Source organism: Crassostrea angulata, chromosome 4, assembly GCF_025612915.1.
Source record: "Crassostrea angulata isolate pt1a10 chromosome 4, ASM2561291v2, whole genome shotgun sequence".
Classification (NCBI taxonomy): domain Eukaryota; kingdom Metazoa; phylum Mollusca; class Bivalvia; order Ostreida; family Ostreidae; genus Magallana; species Magallana angulata.
In genome coordinates, this window is record NC_069114.1 from 43158499 (window position 1) to 43177786 (window position 19288).

Here is a 19288-nt window from a genome sequence, read left to right on the forward strand (position 1 = left end):
TAGTAATTCAGACCTAATAAAATCAATGCCTTTATTATCGTTCTATGGAATCGTCACACGGTACACGCTAGTGCCCGATTCCACGCATCAGTTTATCCGGAATTTCCTATTGTTGTCTTTAAGAATCAATGGTTTTTAAAAGTGTATCTCTGACGAGTTCTACTTTTAAAACCAAAACATCAGTTAATCATAAAAATACTCAGGTGTTGATTTTTCCTCTGCACTGATATACAAAGGTGTGGAAGCGATATCGAGATCGAACCATTGTGCGAAGTTGTAAGTGTCAAACGGACGCTACAGACGAATATATATTTTGGGCCGAAATTTAAAAGTATGGATTAAAAGACTTCGTATGTGTTAAGAAGTCTTATGAAGTGCAATAAAACCCATGCCCACAAAGTGTATCAGAAAAGCTGTTGCTCGTTCTTTTTGGGACTAACAATAACGGAATTCATACCGGATTAATATCGCGATCTGTGTATTGGAGATTAAGTTAAAAAAATCAAGTCTCTTTATTCATATCGACGACGTTTAAACGGGAATAGGTTAACAGGGACTGACATATTCTGAAATAGTTAAGATTCACATGGATATAACTTTTCTACTCCGTTGTCACTGCTGAAACCGTTGTTCTGTGACGACTTACATTACGACAAAATGGATGAACGTTACCGACACATAATGAAGCTTCACCGGCCATTCCTGACCAAAAACATCGTCTGGACTGAGAACCTGGTGAAGGCCTTGAAAGACGATGGATTGCTGCCGGATTCTGTATTCAGAGCTACACAGGTAAAATTCATCGGTTTATGTTAAGGTCGGGGGGGGGGGGTGGTAATTGAATAAAAAATGTAGAGGTACATATATGTAGGAATTTAGCCAATCTTTTTTTTTTGGTAAAATTAAAGCAAAACATCTCTCTTTCATAAATCAAAGCAACACAAGTAATAAATTTTGAAGCCAACTTTTTGAACAGTTTAAGCAAAAATATCTTTATAATCATTTATAAAATTCGACAAATGATAACTGCACCAGACATCTTGGTAACACAAAAACGCTTTTGAATTTTATTGGACACCGAAAGATCCGGTGTTTTAATCCCCTTCCTAGTGTTCCTTATGCAGACCAAAATAAAAAAAAAATACGCGGAAAAGAGTGTAAAGAATCTGTCAGTTTGTTAATATTTATCAAAATCTGTAGAGATTTATGGAAATCAATATTAAGGTTTCTACCCGCTTCTCGCACCCCCAGATAGACTGACGTTGTTTAAAATACATCTAATATCGATGACTTCTTATCTTGTGACAGTGTACACCATTAACACTGAACATAAATCAGACGGTTTTATCCTGTTTAACAAATTTTCCAAGTAGGAACGAAGTCAATTATATACATCTTATCATGAGTGTTACGAAAAAAAAAATGTCATTTCAATAGTGTAAAAAAGATGAAAGAAATATACAAGCAAATACACCATCTTCATTTTTATTCAATAAATCAAGATCTGTGAAAATAGGATAAAATAAATATCATGTTTTAGTTCCTATTAGCACAGTTTTGCAAAACCCTATCATGCGTGCATGCATTTATCTATTGCATAAAAGTAAATTATTGCAAAAGTAATTAAAAACTTGCAGATGAATAAAAACTGTACAAATATGTAGCAAATGTACAACATTATTATGATTCAATTGCCATTCTGCTCTTTCAAAAGGACTGAGATCTTGTATGAAATAATCCTGTTTTTCAGTTTATTTGGTTCTATCTGTCGAGTATCGTGTTTACACAGACAATGCATCTATTCTTTCAACGACGTGCACATTTAATAGGGACAAATCTCTGCTGTGCAAACAGTGCTTTCGAGCACAGAGACCGAAGCATTCAGACAATCCTGACGATATTGCCCAGACATTTCAAGATGGATCGAAAATAAAAAAAAAAACCAACATATCAATTAAATTCCGCAATGAATCAGGCTGTTGTCTAAAATATTTGGTCGTTAAGATAAATTTAAAAAAATCATACTGCGGTAATTTTTCGGAATATATACAAATATAGGACATAGAGAAATGTGTATTGTTGGTATTACACGAACATTAATGTTAAACTTTAAAATTCACAAAACCAGCGCCGTCTTTGGTAGGATTACCCTTACAAGTAACAATAATAGCTTGACTCGTGCAATTGTCATAAGCGTATTAAATATTTCCTTCAAATTTATTTCAAAAAGTGAAACTCAAACCAGTGGGGCTACAACCTTGCCGCGGATTTTCTTTTTTTCTCGGGCCAGTACGGTCACTGCTCGCGAAAGTGTAGATACCGGTATATATTCCCTCCCTTAACAAAAGAATACACCGATTTTAATTATGTCGGGTTCAAACACTAGACATGTATATGGTAATATTTACAGAGGGATTAAATTCTCGTTTTCTCAACTTGTGAATGCCTTTTGTATTTGTAATTCGAAAATATTGAATCGATGTGAAATGCTTTTAAACAGCCAATAGGATGCCAAAAGTGCGAAGTTGTTTCATTTTAAAATATATCAGCATTTGTCTGAATTCCATTTTTAAAAATCTAATGTATTGCCCTGCATTTAAACAGTCGCCTTTATTATGTTGAAAAGACACAGAAGAAAACTACCTGATGAATAATCGTTTAAACTTTCACATGATTTATCTCAAAGCAGTTGTCTTTGAACTAACATTTTTTGTCTATCACATACTATTCAATTCAGAATGTACTTCCTTTTCAACAGTACGTCGGAAGTGACGTTTTGTTCACCAACAGAAACACGCACCTTATCTCGATTTGGGAGTGAGATGATATGTCTTATATACTGTCAACAACAAATACATGTACTTAGTCATCGAATAAATGTGTGAGAGATGTCAATGTATTTTGAATTACGGAATTAAAAACAAATCTCTTGAAATACTACTTAACTCTTAACACCTCAACTTAAACGCTAAAATTCCTACGAACTCTTTTGAAGGAATGCGATGACAAACAATTTGAAACTTGGCAAATAACATTGTAAAGATTTTCAAATGAACGATAAGAATAGCATGTATTTATGGAATGAGAAGTTAAAATTGTTAAAAACATGTTGATGTCTGACGTCAAACGAGTGCTCTCAGTTTACTGTTTGCATGGAGTCCTTGATATGCCTGTTGTTTTTATGAACAAACTCGTATGACAGGTCATTTTAAAAACCGTTATATAACGAATATATATCGAACAACTTACATGCCCTTCCTGTCATCTTATTATGTTTGATCATCAAGATATTTTTAAAAAAATGATATCAATCGTTCTCCGATAAAGAAAAAAAACTGCCTCCTTTTGTTTCAAGAATCCCAATAATCGTTACATAATCTAGCTGTTTGTATGAACTGTCATTAACTAATGAATAGACTATCATAATGACCATTGGAATCTACTTAGCGTGATTGTATTTTGCTTCCGGTCTTTCGGCGCTTGGTTTTATATTTGAATTACAACTTGAGTCGAGCTGTCATGGCACTCCATAACTAAAATTTGATATTCAAGAGACATCATCGTGACCCCACGGGAGAAGTATTTATCTATATGTCGACGCAATTCAGGAATACGAGATTTATAACCATTTCTATGGCAGTCCAAATAAAAACGCTCCATAGAGAATTATGGATTATTCAGGTTTATTGTTTAACGCGCATCGCGATTAAATTGCATTTCATTGATGTATGTTTCCATTTAACAGGCCAATGTTCCCTAAATCGAAAGAAATCCCTGGTTGTGCGCGTACCGAGCGATTTAGTGGCTAATCGGCCCCAGACGCGATCAAACACTTAGCTGGTAGGATTTAACGCCGAGCAGTAAATGTTTTTCGTAATTTAACTGGATGGTAATAAAATGAATTCAAGAAACTTAGCAGAGCAGAAAGCTTACACCTATTCATTGCTTATAAAGTTTAATCTTGTATTGTAATAGGTGACCACAGGGTAATATTCTCAAACTAATACAATTTAGTGAGAACATAAAACACTCCACTGGTTTCTAGTAATGAGCGTTCCCCGATCTTTGCTGACCAGCCCCCCCCCCCCTCTCCTCCGTGTCCGTAATTGAGGCACGTGCTGCAATTTTATATGTATATATATGTATAATTAGAATTTCTGATATTTTGTTTCAAATATTTTTTTTAGTCTAATAAATGCAGTTAACTACACGGCACTTGTATACACAAAATTTCAAAGCAAACAAGTAAATGTTAGTAAATTTTTACTACTCTGATTATGTACTCACAATTTCCACACTTATAATTCTTAATTCACCTCAACATATCATTTTAGGACGCAAAGACTCGAGAGGAAAAAGTCGGATGTGTTCTGGATGTCCTCCCTATTCGGGGTGTCTCGGACTCTTATGGGAAGTTCTGTGACGTACTTCAGAAATGCGGGCACGATTTTTTAGCGGATTTTCTCCGGGATGAAGGTATTTAATTGATAAAGTAATATACAAACAAACCTTTATCATCTGTTTGGAAAACATGGAATATTGAATACATTATAATGAAAGGTTTTAAGACATTTTGCACAAAATAACTCATAGTGTTATATGCATTTATCATTCATAGCATGATTTTTTATGCATACTCACTTTAGGAGAATTGGATCTTGGTAAGTTTTCACGTCACTTCTTGACTATAATTTATATCTAATTTTGGAATGGGAAATTTTGTCGCAACTCAAAACGCATGCGTAAAACATCTTCATGGGCAATTTCAATGACTCAACCATTAAATCCTTCTATCAATAAAAATGAGAAATTTTCAATCCTACAATAAAACATAGATATATTTTTTTTTCATTTGATTCATGTTGCATGTATGTATACATTTTACAACTCACGTGCATGGTTTAGACGACGACGGGGTCGATGAAGCGGACCTTAGTAAGTGACCATAACAATGTTCATGGGCTCTTCATTCCCTATCACCCTCAGTAGAGACCACCGACACTAACACAATACTAGTACTTATCTTAGTACACCAGTACAGTAGCTTAGAGTACTACAAACTAACAAACGTTTTACTAGTCCTGTTATTTTTGTAATGTACCCTGGTTGTCAATCTGTTGGTGTGGTTGGATGATGGGTTGTTTGTTTATATGCAGTACGTGTTCAGATAAGGTTGGTATCAACTAAGTTGCATTCATCATTTAGTTTGAACCTTTGTGTTGTTTTAACATCCTTAATTGTCGCTTACATATTTTTTTTATTGGAATGTCCATGTAGTCATGATTATAGTCTAATTTAATGATAACGAACTTGTTCAATATAAATTCGTAAAATAAATTGAAAATGATAAATCTGCGTGTTAAATGTGTGCAGGTGTGTAAAAGATGATGTTTGGTAGTAAAGCTAAACTTAATTATGAAATAAAAATAAAATTACTATTAAAACTTCTAGCAATATCATATAGGATAAACGGCAGTGCATAATCGCAATTTACAGATAAATCGCATTTGATTGTGGAATTTAGAGTTAGATTGATGGATGACTCGTAATATATAGGAATGAACTTATTTTAACAGCTCTAGACGAAAAAATTGAGAGAATGATAAAACACCGCGAGGCCAAACAAAACCAAGGTATTTGGTGTGCCCCCTCCCCCAAACTCCGTTCCCCCACCACTAAGCTCTCTAACTGTCTCTGGTGATACCCCTTCTTTTCTGTTCTAAACGCAACTGAATACAAAAATGCACAATTTCTCTGTTGTCTACAATAATACAATATTAACAATCAGAAAATATATACCAGTGAAAACAGAACAGATATGTTGATGTATGTACAGGAATGAAAATGTAATATTATATAGGCACACTTGTTTTTACTTTAATAACCTCTTGAAGCTATGACCGATTTATCTCTTTATGATAAAAAATGCCCAATTTGAAATGACGGATTAATCTATCCATATTAATAAATAAAAACATAACATAAATCAAAAAATTGTAATACAACAAATTATAACTTAGAATATATATAAACAGCGCTCAGTAATTGTATGCAGTTACTCAGGCAAACCGAAAGTGAAACAGTGTTTGGACCTAAGCACAAATCAACACTACTGACAACATTTAGTTCTAATCAATAAATTCGATGTAATGAGTTCTTAAGCATTGTTCTTCAAGGATACCCATTTATAGATACCTTGTAAATAGTCAGATTTTAAATGGTACGAACAATTTAGATATTTTTTGAAGTCGTACATTTTATGTATTCCTACGCCAGAGTTCAATATAGTCTCGTTCAACCAGACGCTTGGCTGTCTCCGTAAATCTCCGACAAGTAAAGTCTCTCTTGCTTGTCGGAGATTAACGGATACAGCTGAGAGTCTGGTTGAACGAGAGTAGAGTTCAATTTTGCTTGGATCCATACAATTTCTCATAACTATTTCGATTACTAATACGTAGTTTGATGGAATAATTCTTTGAATATTACACAACATGATTGATAATGGATTTTCACGAAATTCCTTTAGGATTCATATTATAAAAATGTGCGTAATTCAAATACTTATAGGAATTTACTTGCCATGCAAAATAACATATCGTTGATTTTAAAATAAATAACAATCCATTAAATCAACTCCCGTCAGTACTTCAGTACTTTGATTTTTAGATATAAGTAGGGTTAAAATAATTGATAAACAAATATCACTTCTTTCGTTTCTCACCAACGAGTCATATGGTTGAAAAATTTGTTTTAGTTTTATCACATCAAATCAATTAATTTCTAATTTATGAAGTTTTTTAAAAATATTTTCGCATATGTCATATTAAAAATAATGTGATGATGATGATGACGATGATGATGATGAGTTGCTCGTATGTAATCATGACGTCATAGTTCAGGCATACAAAAATCACTATTTCATTTAATCTGTTCTACATGTATTTGTTGAATGTGAGTTTTGTGTTTGGTTTGAATATTTAGCTTAGTTAATATAGGGTGTTACTAGTAATCATCGATGAGAAAATTATTATAAATAAATATGTTCTTTCACTTTTAGATGTGCTGGCTACAAAATTTGATGCTAGAGAAATGTTTAAGAAGCTACCATTTCTTGAACGCCTCCGAAATAATGAGAAGGATGGAATTGAAAGATTTTTTGTAGACAAGGTATTTATTACTATTTTTTTTTGCATTGTACAAGTAAATTTATTGATAAGAGCTAAACTGTTTTTTTATGGGGGAAAAATCTCGTTTTTCGAACAACCCATTGATTGACATTATACATTATACAGTGCATGTATTCATTGCCACATTTGACCTCTCCCAATTCGAACGCACTGGGAACGGCTCTCTTTAATTTTAGATATGTACACTTCAAAACCCACATCGATATAAAATTCTCTTCCTAACTCATCTGTTAAAAACTAACTGATGCACCCGTCTATAAGGCGATAACCACACGAAAACAGGGCTGATAGTTGCACGATTTTGCAAATGTAACTTAATGGAATCATCAAGTAAGTTATAGGTTTTTAATTCCTTCCAAGATTGAGGAGATGTCATGAACAAACACTAAGCTGCATTGCAAGCTGTCGGCAAATTATTTTTTGTTTAGTTATTTTAGTTTATTTTAAAATATATTTTGAATTTCTTTCGAGTACCTTGTCTTTAAAACGTTCTTGTTATATTTTGTTTGTCAATTAACTAGTAAATCCTTGTAGCAGTGAGCTGTATACTAGTGGTGAAATTTGTACTGCGATGCAGACATCGGTAATTCACAGTTTATATATACACAGTTGTTCCATTCTGTACTTACAAAGAACAGTTATGAATGCTACTGTTTCATGAAGTGTTCTTCAATCAGATCATATTCAGCTTCATTCATATTTGTTTGACCGTCAATATCGGTTAATCGGTCTCTGTATACTAATATTGCCGTGGCGTGAAAGTACATGTACCTCGTGAACCTTAAAAAAAACCCAACTTTCATGAGCTCACAGCTCGTCCCCTAGACAAGAATGCAAGTTACAATTTGCTGTTTAAAAAAAAAGATTGGTTTTGTGCGTTTATTTATTCTGAACATTTTTAACTATTGTTGTTTTAAGTTTCATTCACAGCACATTCGTAGAATATCATTTCTTGCATATTTGAATATTATCTTAAAACGATTCTTTTCATGTGTCTGTCAAAACCCTAAAATTAAATTTAACGGGTATAGTTATACATATACCTAGCCATTTTGCTTTCTTCTATAGCTGAGAGGCGAAGCGTTGAAAATGGTATGGAAAGACGACGTCAGAGACAAAGAGAAGGCTGTAGAGGCTCGGCGGAAGTTGATCGAACAGAACGACTCTCATCGAGACGAGGCTGCGAAATGGCAAATCGTTGTAAAGAAGAAAAATGAAGAGTTAGAAGAAAACAAAATAGAAATAAGAGGACTCCAAGCCCAAGTGAAAAGCCTGGAAAATAGTTTAAAAGAGGTTTCTTCCAAGCACAAAGGGGACGTAAGCTCGCAGCTTCGTTTTAACCAAGCCAATGAAAACCAGTTACAAAAAGCTAAGGATAAACTGAGCAATGCCGAGGCAACACTAAGAGACATAAGGAAAAAATTGAACGAAGCATTGCAGAGTCGTCCAAAACGGTTAACACAGAAGCAAGAGGTGGAACTTCACGTAAATGAATTTGCATTTCTCTCCGAAGATGTGGATAGATTATTAGAAAAACATGATGAACTAAAAGCAATTGGGTTGAAATATTTCGACCTCTGCGAACAAAGAGACTACTGCTTAACACACATGGGTCATGAACCTGGTCTTGATGCCCCTTCTCTGATAGACGCTTACAGAGAGTATGCAGTTCAATCAGAGGAAACGATGACAGAGCTCAAAACGAAGCTGGAGGAGTATGGCGAAATCGTGGAAAACTCCAAGAAAAAAGCACAGGAGGATGATAAGAAGAAAAACGCCTTCCAGATGGGAGCTACTGTTTGGCAATCCGCTATAATGAACGTCATGCGAAATCAGCTGCAAGATGTTAAGCTGGAAAACCGCAAGAAGGATACTCGAATACAGCTTCTGGAAAGCGACGGTTCTAAATCGAGAGCCAGGATAACAGAACTGGAACAAGAACTGAAGAAGCTGAGAAACTCAAGAACCTCTCAAGAGCGATTAAGCGTGGAAACTTTTAACGGGGCCCCGTCCATAAGTACAGATAGAAGTGATCGTCTTGAAGATTTTGACGACGACAACAAAAGGCATAAGAGCCGGGATACCATTCTTCCACAGATACACAGACAAGTGTTCCCAGGTCCCCAGTACACCGTCCAGGTGAGTACTACAGGAAGAAAGCCAAGTGACGCCACTGGTAGGCCGTTAGGGATGCCCTCAAATAAATATTCCGCCTTCCCCGAAGGACTAACAACAGCTCCCATCCGATTTGAAAACAAAACTCAGAACAAATACGTCTCAAAAAGTATACCGGGACTTGGAGACCTTAAGGCAATGAATTCGAGAAATAAGTTTGAAAAATCTCTCAATCCTTCCAAAGTTCGAAATTAGACATATCACATATATAAAAAAACATTATACCAAAACTGAATGTTACAACGTTACATATAGTAGTGCCAACATGACATAAAGCTACAACGATTCACAGCGGTTTCTGTGCGAATATTGTTTATCGAAATGGATCAGCAAAACCTGGACAGGATAACTTACTGGGTTACATAATTTTATGCATATGCCTTTACCAAGATGTATTTATAGTAAAACTCTGTGATATTTATGTGTTTAACATTAAATTTGTCTAAGTTGATGTTTGAATGTTTTACACTTTAATTTTACTTCCAAAATATAAAAGCATTACACCCCAGATCTTCTTTAAGTATATTGTAACAGTGGTTTTGTTGGATTTCACATAGTTGATAGATACAGATTCATCATTCTTCAAAAGATTTACGCATCTAATCCCTTAATTTTTATCAAATATAATACATTTTAAAATACGCATGCTAAATACCGTATGTCATTTTCTCTCGGCAAACGTTTTGAAAATTTGATAATTATCGCTCTTAAAAGACAATGTGCCAAAAAATCTTTTCCTGACAGATTTTATAGCAATTACATTAACAAGATTTATAAATCATTTACGGTATTGGTCACAATTACGTCTATTGCTGTTTTTTTTATACCGGGACCAAATTTTGTGAACCAACATCATAAGATATGAATTATAATTCAATGTTTGTATTAATTTTCGGAAAATAATAATGAAATAAAATATTAAATAAGCTACCAATAATCTATGGCCTAGAGTATAACATATGAAATTCAATGTTTTTTTCTTTACAGTGCTTGGCTTTTAGGATTTAAAATTCTAAACATAAGTAACAAATTAAGACTACGTTTCATGATGAATTGCTACTTAAAGTTTAGTTATACAATTTTTATTTTTAATTCTAGTTTTTCTATTAAACATGATTTGTACGCTATCCCCACTATGATATATGAATTATGACTATAATCATTATAAAATGTTTATTACCAGTCATGTTTTAGATGAACCCAACACCTGCTAAACATGTTAAAAAATATGTACATAAAAAATTAATTAGTCATTTTTAGATAGAGTAAAAAACTAAGATCCGTTAATTTTATAGTATCTTTACGTATACTGAGTCGATAATATCTCTAAAATGCAAAGTAAATTTCAAATAAGGCGCTGCACTTTTCACAAAAATAAATTGACAAATATAGATTATCATAGATCTACACGAAAATACATATAACACGCACAAAATTGTATCACTTTAATATTGATTGAATCTTTAAGATTTTATATTGTAATAGCTGTATTTTACACATGATAGCATTAACCTACACATTTCGAGAAAAGGAGTTTATATTCCTAATAATTTAGTAAAGATTATTCTACATCCTTATAAAAATATCAAGTAAAAAAAGCTTAGTTTTGTGAATTCTAACATTCTACTACATTTTGTTTATGCTATTACAAGGCGTATCAAACTTTACATTTATTTAAAGTTGATTTAGTATTTTCAATTGCTGAAAGAAATTGTGAGTTGAGTTGTTCATTTAAAAAAATAACAAGTTGTAACAATACAAAGGCCTTTATAGCTTAATATTGGTTAAGCAGCAACGTAAATCATATTATTGCATCGATTGTGTATTGCACAAATATCTATCATAACGCAGCATAACTGCAAAAACAATGACATATTTAAACAAATATCGTATCAATATTTAACAAAATTTGACATCAAGCGAACAAATAAACGAGAAAAAAAGTACTTGTTTTTCACTGTGAATCATGTCTTTCGCAAATGAAATGCTGGGGTGTCATGCAGTCGACGCGAGCAACATTAAACCCGGTGCTCTTCTCGAGAGCAAGACAACCACTCTGTTGGTTAGTCGATAGCAGCATTCCAGAGAAGCTTGATTTGGTTGGATCTGTGGCGTTGAACTGGTCAAAGTCAATAGTTTGCTTATTGGTCACCCATTTCCAGTGTCCCTGGAGATCCGCCGAAGTACCAGCCGTCCAGAATCCGGAGGAGATGTATCCACCTGAATTCGAAGATAAGTTGTCTATTCTAGATCGTGGAGTGTTTTGATTCTGCCAAACGTAACGCGACCTAGAAGAATACGGGCTGGGGGTGCCAAATCGCGACCCATAAAAGTATGGACCGGGGGTGGTTGATCTTATTTGAACCTTTGAGACGTCTACAATAGAGATGTTCTTGTTTGGATCTTATCAGAATAGAACTAAACGGACTATTAAATTACCTTTCTACCATGCGAATTAAAGGAAAATTAGTTAAATATGAGTGGCTAATTCTCATGTTCCTTTCGTGTGTGTTTTTACTTTTTGTTTCCTTGGATTATTGTCTAATCTATGCACTACATTGCAATAGTGGTTTAACATGAACAAAAAAAACCTATATAAAAACAAGTCCTTGCCTGAAAAACCGACAATATATAACAATATATAACAATTCACTTAACATTATTTGTACCTTGCTTTTGAATGATTAATGGTTATTATTCCGTTGGATTGGAAATTGTTAATTTAAAAAAAACCTGGTGAATACATCTGAATAATTTTAACCAGTAAACAATTTTGTCGTGATTTTAGTTATTTTCAAACATCATATTGGGTTCAAATGACAAAGATGATGGAAATCAAACAAAATGAACAAGATTGACTATTTATCAATGAATCTATATCGCAAGGAAATATTTGGAACGACCTGCATCGATCCATGCGCCAGAATCAACTTCATGCATGACTTTCAAATTAACTTTTTGCTTTTGCCGATTTAATGCCCAACAAATTCAATTCAAGTTACGGTTTTAGTTCGGGAAACTTCAGTTTTTGAGATAGTAACGTTAAACAACCTTCTTAAAAATAAATTTAATACAGTAAAACTGACACGTGTATGTCCAAATACCTGTAATTGTGGTCAGATGACCTTTTATGAACTTGTACTGATCGATGGTTGTCAGGGTAACTAATGTATAGTTGAATGCTCTGCAGAAGATCTACAAATATTTACATATTGTTATACTTTTATGTTAAATACTGAAATCTGATTGGTTAAGACGCAGTTCATAATCCTTTCTATTACCCTCAGCGTTAGCAACGCACTTAGCAACGGGTAACATTAAAAATTGTTACATGCGCGAAAATTATGCGCGTACGGTTCGCTGTAGAATTCACGTTATTCCTATATAAAAGCAGTAAAATTTTCTTTAAAAATAAGACATTCAGTATAACAAAATAAATAGTGCCTGTTTGGGAGGATAACAGTTGAAATTGACACCCCTCGAAAACCATTGTCAACTTCCGCTTCGCGTCGGTTGACAATGGTTTTCTCGGGGTGTCAATTTCAACTGTTACCCTCCCAAATAGGCACTATTTATATAAAGTTATTTATTTAAAAAATATCTACAATGCACTATTAAAACATAAATAATTTCTTTAATTTTCTTATATTACATATAATGACTGTATATATCTATTCATAATTAATAAGGACATGCCAAATACGAAAGTGAAAATAATTCTTTCAATTCTAATTCTGTGCTATTGAATAAAGATTTATGCTTAAGATTCAATAAAAGAGTAGGAAACAGTTAACATACCAGTGCCTCTGGCCAAGAAAACTTTTCAGAGTAGAAGTTGTAGCAGGAGTCTTGGAATCTAACAAAACCATCGGGGCACTTCTCCACTGCATCTTTGTTCAGCTTTCCTGGTGCTGAAACAGTATCCAAATCCCGGTATTTGATAGACAGCAAACAGTTTTAACAAGTTCTGTGTTTCGTGCACATGAAGGTAATGTGTTTTAAATTTATGAACCAATCGTGAGACATGATTACTTTTAATGAACGTTGTTAACATTCAATCGTAATCAATGCGTTTAAATGCTTGTTAAATGATGTCTTTGTAAACTCTTGAAAAATATTTCTATTTTGTTTTACAGGGGAATAACACTCTAACATTGAATAAAACGATGTGACAAAATATTAAATATTTCATAGATATTTAAATACAGATTTCTTCATTTTACTTGCCTCTAATTTCACAGCCCTGTAGTAAAGTAGTGTAATTTGTTTAGACTTTTGATCTGCACGTGATTTTGACCTACTTCCCCGGGTTCTGTCGCCAAATTTTAGCATGTAAAGCAGTTCTCTCAGTAGTATTTTTTGAAGAATGTTATATTAAGTATTTTCACGGAATGTGTCCAGAAATCTGAAGAAATCAGCCCAATACAAGCGCAATATTATTGAGCCGTAAGTTTATTTTGTGTGTGACGAACTGTAGCATGTATGTCTTAAGGATTACAATCTCACATCTCGCAACTAAAGACCATTTGATGCACTTAGAAGTTGAAAGCTTCTAAAATTTATGTCTTTTGTCCGCAATCTTTCGGGTAAACCTTAATATTCTCACAGTAACTTCTATACTTTAAGGGTTTGTGATTGACATATAACATAAAGAATCCTTTTTAAACTTGCAGTTTTTAAAATAATTTTTCCTTCAAATAGAAAAGAAGAGTTTAACAATAAAATGAAATTACAAAGAGAAACAACTCAATCAAATATCAGTTAAATGTGAATTTGACTTTTATCATGTTGATTTCATCTTTTTCTTCATAATTGTGTTGTGTTTAACGCTGCGATTTCATTGATTTCGATACTTTCCATTCAGGCTGCTATTTTTAGATATATTTTTTAAATAAAATGTCGAAGATCACGGCATTAATTCGTCTAGAAAAATGTTGTGTTAGACTATACGTGATTTGAGATACGTAACTGTGTATGTGTGCTGAATGCAGAAGGTGACGGGGAATTTGAGATTTATGACACAGAATACTTCAAACTCAGTAAGATGGTCCCGACAGAGAACTTCGACTTCGACCTCTACGACATTCAAGAGATATACATTACCAGGTATGGAATCGACGTGATTGCAACTAAAACCAATGTCCCTTAAATTTTAATTCAGCCATTGGTATGTCATAATCATATTTATTTTGTGTCATTTAAAAAACAAAAATTGACCTGTGATTATCCTTTTAATAGTATATAAGCAAGCTAAAGCTACAGAGGGAATGACTGGAAGGGACTTGGTGATTTATTTACATTTGATGTTGAGAAATGGCACTTCAATGCAGCTGTTAGAAAGAAAGACTCTCTTGTTGTATTTTAGATACTGGTAGCTGATGTATCCAGAGTTGGTGAGCTATTCTTTGAGTATAAGGATCATCACCTACATTTAACCAACGCCACTGTACTAGCTATTGGGAGCATCAACGGCGATACATCATTAAAGTTTTTGGTCGGAGTCATTACTTTATTCATTCTTTCATTGTCAGTTGCTGAAGAAGAGTATGGTCTCTGTCACCCTAAGTCACACACTTGGACATCGGTCAGAATTAGACCCATTCCCTCAGATCTTGGTCGACTATCAAATATTTTTGCGAGCTAAAGCATATAAAAGATATTCAGCAATGTGATCAAATCTCCCAAAGGTAAACAATGGTTCTGTTAAAAGCTGAAAAACTTAACTTTATTTATTTTATACCACTGATAAACATGTTTTACGACCTATATTGACAAATAAAATCACAAATTATAGATGTCCTCTATATGCCTAAGTTTCTAAGCAAATTAGTTTCAGTATACTTTTCTTTTAATATTTTCTACAAGATTACACTTATAAATCAAAGTACTGAAGTACTGTCGGGAGTTTATTTTAATGATTATTATCAATTTTAAAATCAACGATATGTTATTTTGCCTGGGAAGTAGTTTCTAATCTGTATTTGAATTACGCACATTTTTATAATATGAATTCTCGAACTTTTCCGACAAGAATTTCGAGAAAACCCCATATGAATCATGTTGTTTAATATTTAAAGATAGAATTAATTCCATCAAACTGTGTATCAGTAATCGAAATGTGTCTAAAAATTGTACACGTTTGGATCCAAGCAATATTGAACTCTAGTCCCGTTCAACCAGATGCTCGGCTGTCTCCTTTTATTACCGACTACCAAGAGAGACTCTCTGCTTGTCAGAGATTTACGGAGATAGCCGAGCGTCTGGTTGAACGAGACTATATTGAACTCTGGCGTAGGAATACATACAACTACAAAAAACAATTAAATTGTTCGTACTATATAAAATCTGACTATTTTCAAGGTATTTATGAATACGTTTCTTTTGAAAAACAATGGTACAGAATACAGTACACCGAACTTATCTATTATTTTCAAGATCTACGCCTTGTCAGCAGTGATGATTTGTGCTTAGGTCCAAAAACTGTTTCACTTTCGGTTTGCCAGAGTAACTGCATAGAAGAGTTGATTAAAATCAACTCCCAAAAAGATGCTCAGCATCTCAACAACAAGGGAATGTTCACAAAGCGAAGTGATTCTATGTTCAATCTTCTCTTCTCTATCGCATGTGTGATTTTTTAAAACATTGTTTGATTTTTATTTTAATAAAAAGATTATTGATTAAGTGTTTGGGGGATACGACGACTTGTTTTCTTTAGAACAATTTATGAGTTATCCTTAATCACAATGCAATAAGTGTGCTATGTACATTGCGACTTAACTTACTGAAAATAGATTTTTTCTTGGGAACAGAGGACTTATCAGTGCTGTATGTCATTGAAGAAAATGTATACTAGCATTAATCTCTAAATCTAACTGTCCTGATGGTCTGATTGTGTGACCTTCGGACTATAAGAATATTGTACTTCCCGTAGAACAGCAACAATATATAATTTTTGCTATCTTAAACTTTGAGGTCAATTTGATGATTTAACTAACCAAGCTGTACTTTGAGGGAAACTAAATCATCATATTGAAAAAACCCCAGCACTGATTGTGTTATCATATGATTATATTTATGTTGTAAAACAATTATTTTGGGGGGTTTTCAGCAATACCAAGAGTTAGGGAGCCAGGAAGTACAAATTTTCCCGAACCGAAAGTGATTATTATTATATGATTGATAAATTCCTAGCTTTCTGATTGGCTCATATCCAACTATCTAGAAAAAAGCAGAACGTTATATTCACCCGCACGTAACCTAGGAGGTCAATATAACATTTGATTTTCACTACATTCTACTAAAAAGAGATCGTCCAATGAAATATCGCCTTTCTCAATTTGTTCGGTAATGGCTTCAAACTAAACTCCTCGCTTAATAACAGTCAGTGAGATATGTCTGTATAAATTCGGCGCTGGTCATTTAATAACATAATTTTTAGCTACCCTTGAAGTACAATATTCATCTCGCCTCCACCTTGGTGATTATTGTACTTCTCGTATAGCTTATCAACGTATTGACCTCAAAAACAGCAATAATTGTATGTTATTCAACTGTTATCGTAGCTAAAACATCATATTGAATGATGATTAAACACAACAATTGTTTTATTAGATGATTCAAGGACGAATTTACACATTCATATCATATTTAGTGTTATCGAGATTTTTGCCAAACAAATTGCATGAGAAACACGATATTTCATTAAAATATCTATATTTAGTCCAATGTTTGGAAAATCAAATGAAACAGCACTATATATATATATATATATATATATATATATATATATATATATATATATATATATATATCATCACGTAAACGTAACATTAAATTTTTTTCTACATTGTTCGATATCAGCCAGTGAGAGAGCTAAAATCATTCAATCATATAATAATTATATTTATTTTACTATTTTCTAGACGTCAGAGCCTAAGAGATTGGATTAATTAATAATGTAAAAAGTTACTCGTTCAGAACCATTCGATTTTGGATAGAAGTGAGCGTTATATTCTAGATCAAAGTACGAGCAAATGAATTTTGTAGTAGAAGCATGTAATGTACACACCGTTTAGTTACTGAAAATCATGTGCCAAAATTATAACCAAATCTTAGGTTTCAACCAATATTTTTGTGAACTTTTAAACAAATTTGCTAAAATAGAAACTTAGTAAAGAGTAAATAAACAGGTTGAATTGATATTACTATTGACAGGCTCAAATCAAAAGGTCCTCCAAACTTATAACAATAGTGAATAATTTGATTTCAACAAGTTAAAATCGTTTTCCTGCAAATACTCATGCAAAGATTTTATTTTTATTTTAATGATGTACCATGTAAAATGACATGATGATATAAAAAACTGTCTTACCTGCATTTGCAGAAATTAAAAACCAAAAGCAAATAAAGGCATGGATGATAAACGCCATTGCAGTTGCCTTCAAGAAGTTGTCCTAATTGGATGCAGAACAAAAAAACTGAATGCCTTGCCAGAAACTGAGCCTGTAGTCACATGATTAGATTTTCTGAAAATAACAGATGCGCAGATTTCCCCAAGAAATCTTACATTTTCTGAAAACCAGTGACCTAAAATACAACTTCATCATCAATATCAGAACACTGCCATTTTTCTTTTAATGAAATTATTGGTATTAATCGAGCACTACACATATCGTTATTTCAGTAACAAATCAAGATGAGTATAGACAACAAACGTTAAAAAAACCTGACAAAGTTCTTAATAGACATTTCTTCAGCATAGTGGTGGACTGACTAAAAACCAAACAGAAAGAAATATATATAACATGGGTCAATAATGTGGAATATATATAACATTTATTTTTGCGAACGTTAACCCTTCATCAACTACTTAGTTTCGGTTTTCAAAGATGATCACTTTGATCCATTGAGTTTTCTCAAAATGAAATGTTCTTTTGTGCATTTTAAATTAGCAATAACCGATCGAGTTGGTTGAGATAGCAATTAATTTATAATAATAATAATAGTAAATGCATTCAGTAGAACAAAATTTGTCAAATATTCATGGTATAAATTTTATTGTTGACTTCAGCATAGTAAAAAATAAGATACAACGGTTTTCGAATGTGCAAATAATTTATCTGTTTATCTATCAAAATGGTTTATTTTCATTCACTGGCACACTTTTGCAGTTCATTTTCGCTTTGTTTTCAAATAATCTGCACGTTGTTTTGTGCGTGCTGAGCCGTTGATTGATATCTAGATCCTATCTCTCTTTCGCTTTCGTTCTCGATTTTCTATTTTTCTCTGTCTGTCGAGAAAAAAAGCCGCACAAATATTCAAGGAATTTATTCAAAATTAAGGAAAATAAAAAAAAAAAACTCGCCCACAGTTCATATAAACTTATAGTTTTTGTGATCATAAATATTGATAAGAAACACGTTCTTTGGTGTGTGTGTGTGTGTGTGTGTGTGTGTGTGTGTGTGTGGTGCAGCTAGCATAGTTATGGTAACTTTTGCGTCACCTTACTGTAGATCCTCACTATGGTCCCCGTTACGCTGTGTAACAGAGTCTCGTGTACAGTGGTTTCAGTATACGATTGTCTAAATCATGATAATCCAAATAAACTAAACTGTAGGAGTATCGTAGTATTTATACGAATTAAATAAGCATTTTCTGCAACAGGATTGTTGTTTTAACTAATGTCGGCTGATTATATAAACAATTTCGCAATCGCTGAATATTCATCTGTAACCGCGTTGGTATTGCTTTAATTTACACACGAAAAAAGTCTGATGCATGGCGTCGTCCGGTTGGCCGCCTCTCATCGACCGATCGATCGATAGAGGGAGGATGTTAAACGGAATCGGTATACGGTTTGTCAAAATCGCCCAATATACCAGTCGACCCCCCTCTGTCGATTTTCTGTCGTAAATAGGTGTATGTGG

The 19288-nt window shown here is 33.3% G+C and overlaps 2 protein-coding genes across 6 annotated transcripts; one reads left to right on the forward strand and one right to left on the reverse strand.

The window, feature by feature from the left end:
* On the forward strand, positions 1-11273 carry LOC128180980 (myosin-10-like). 4 transcript variants are annotated; one of them, XM_052849199.1, is made up of 7 exons: positions 1-792; positions 4335-4476; positions 4647-4661; positions 4906-4935; positions 5577-5633; positions 7058-7167; positions 8256-11273. In XM_052849199.1, the coding sequence occupies exons 1-7, from the start codon at positions 658-660 to the stop codon at positions 9555-9557; spliced, it is 1791 nt and encodes a 596-aa protein (XP_052705159.1). In that variant the 5' UTR covers positions 1-657; the 3' UTR covers positions 9558-11273. The 4 variants fall into 4 exon arrangements, with proteins under 4 accessions (XP_052705159.1, XP_052705160.1, XP_052705161.1 ...); XM_052849200.1 differs by lacking the exon at positions 5577-5633 and having other exon boundaries at positions 2-792; XM_052849201.1 differs by lacking the exons at positions 4906-4935; positions 5577-5633 and having other exon boundaries at positions 2-792.
* LOC128180982 (perlucin-like) lies at positions 11123-17894 on the reverse strand. Of its 2 annotated transcripts, none has more exons than XM_052849204.1 (4): positions 17734-17894; positions 13161-13273; positions 12467-12557; positions 11123-11582 (listed from the first exon to the last, which is right to left on the reverse strand). In XM_052849204.1, exons 1-4 carry the CDS (start codon positions 17789-17791, stop codon positions 11317-11319), a joined length of 528 nt encoding a protein of 175 aa, XP_052705164.1. In that variant the 5' UTR covers positions 17792-17894; the 3' UTR covers positions 11123-11316. The 2 variants fall into 2 exon arrangements, with proteins under 2 accessions (XP_052705164.1, XP_052705163.1); XM_052849203.1 differs by having other exon boundaries at positions 11123-11738.
* Positions 17895-19288: the final 1394 nt, after the last annotated feature.

What these genes read in the sequence shown, in the direction of transcription:
- LOC128180980 (XM_052849199.1), top strand. Translation starts at nt 658, where the DNA reads ATGGATGAACGTTACCGACACATAATGAAGCTTCACCGGCCATTCCTG. An exon ending in CTGTATTCAGAGCTACACAG is followed by an intron (nt 793 to 4,334) that starts GTAAAATTCATC and finishes ATATCATTTTAG; the next exon opens with GACGCAAAGACTCGAGAGGA. An exon ending in AAAGATTTTTTGTAGACAAG is followed by an intron (nt 7,168 to 8,255) that starts GTATTTATTACT and finishes TTTCTTCTATAG; the next exon opens with CTGAGAGGCGAAGCGTTGAA.
- LOC128180982 (XM_052849203.1), bottom strand. Translation starts at nt 17,791, where the DNA reads ATGGCGTTTATCATCCATGCCTTTATTTGCTTTTGGTTTTTAATTTCT. An exon ending in TTTCTTGGCCAGAGGCACTG is followed by an intron (nt 12,558 to 13,160) that starts GTATGTTAACTG and finishes AAATATTTGTAG; the next exon opens with ATCTTCTGCAGAGCATTCAA. An exon ending in TCATCTGACCACAATTACAG is followed by an intron (nt 11,739 to 12,466) that starts GTATTTGGACAT and finishes TCTCTATTGTAG; the next exon opens with ACGTCTCAAAGGTTCAAATA.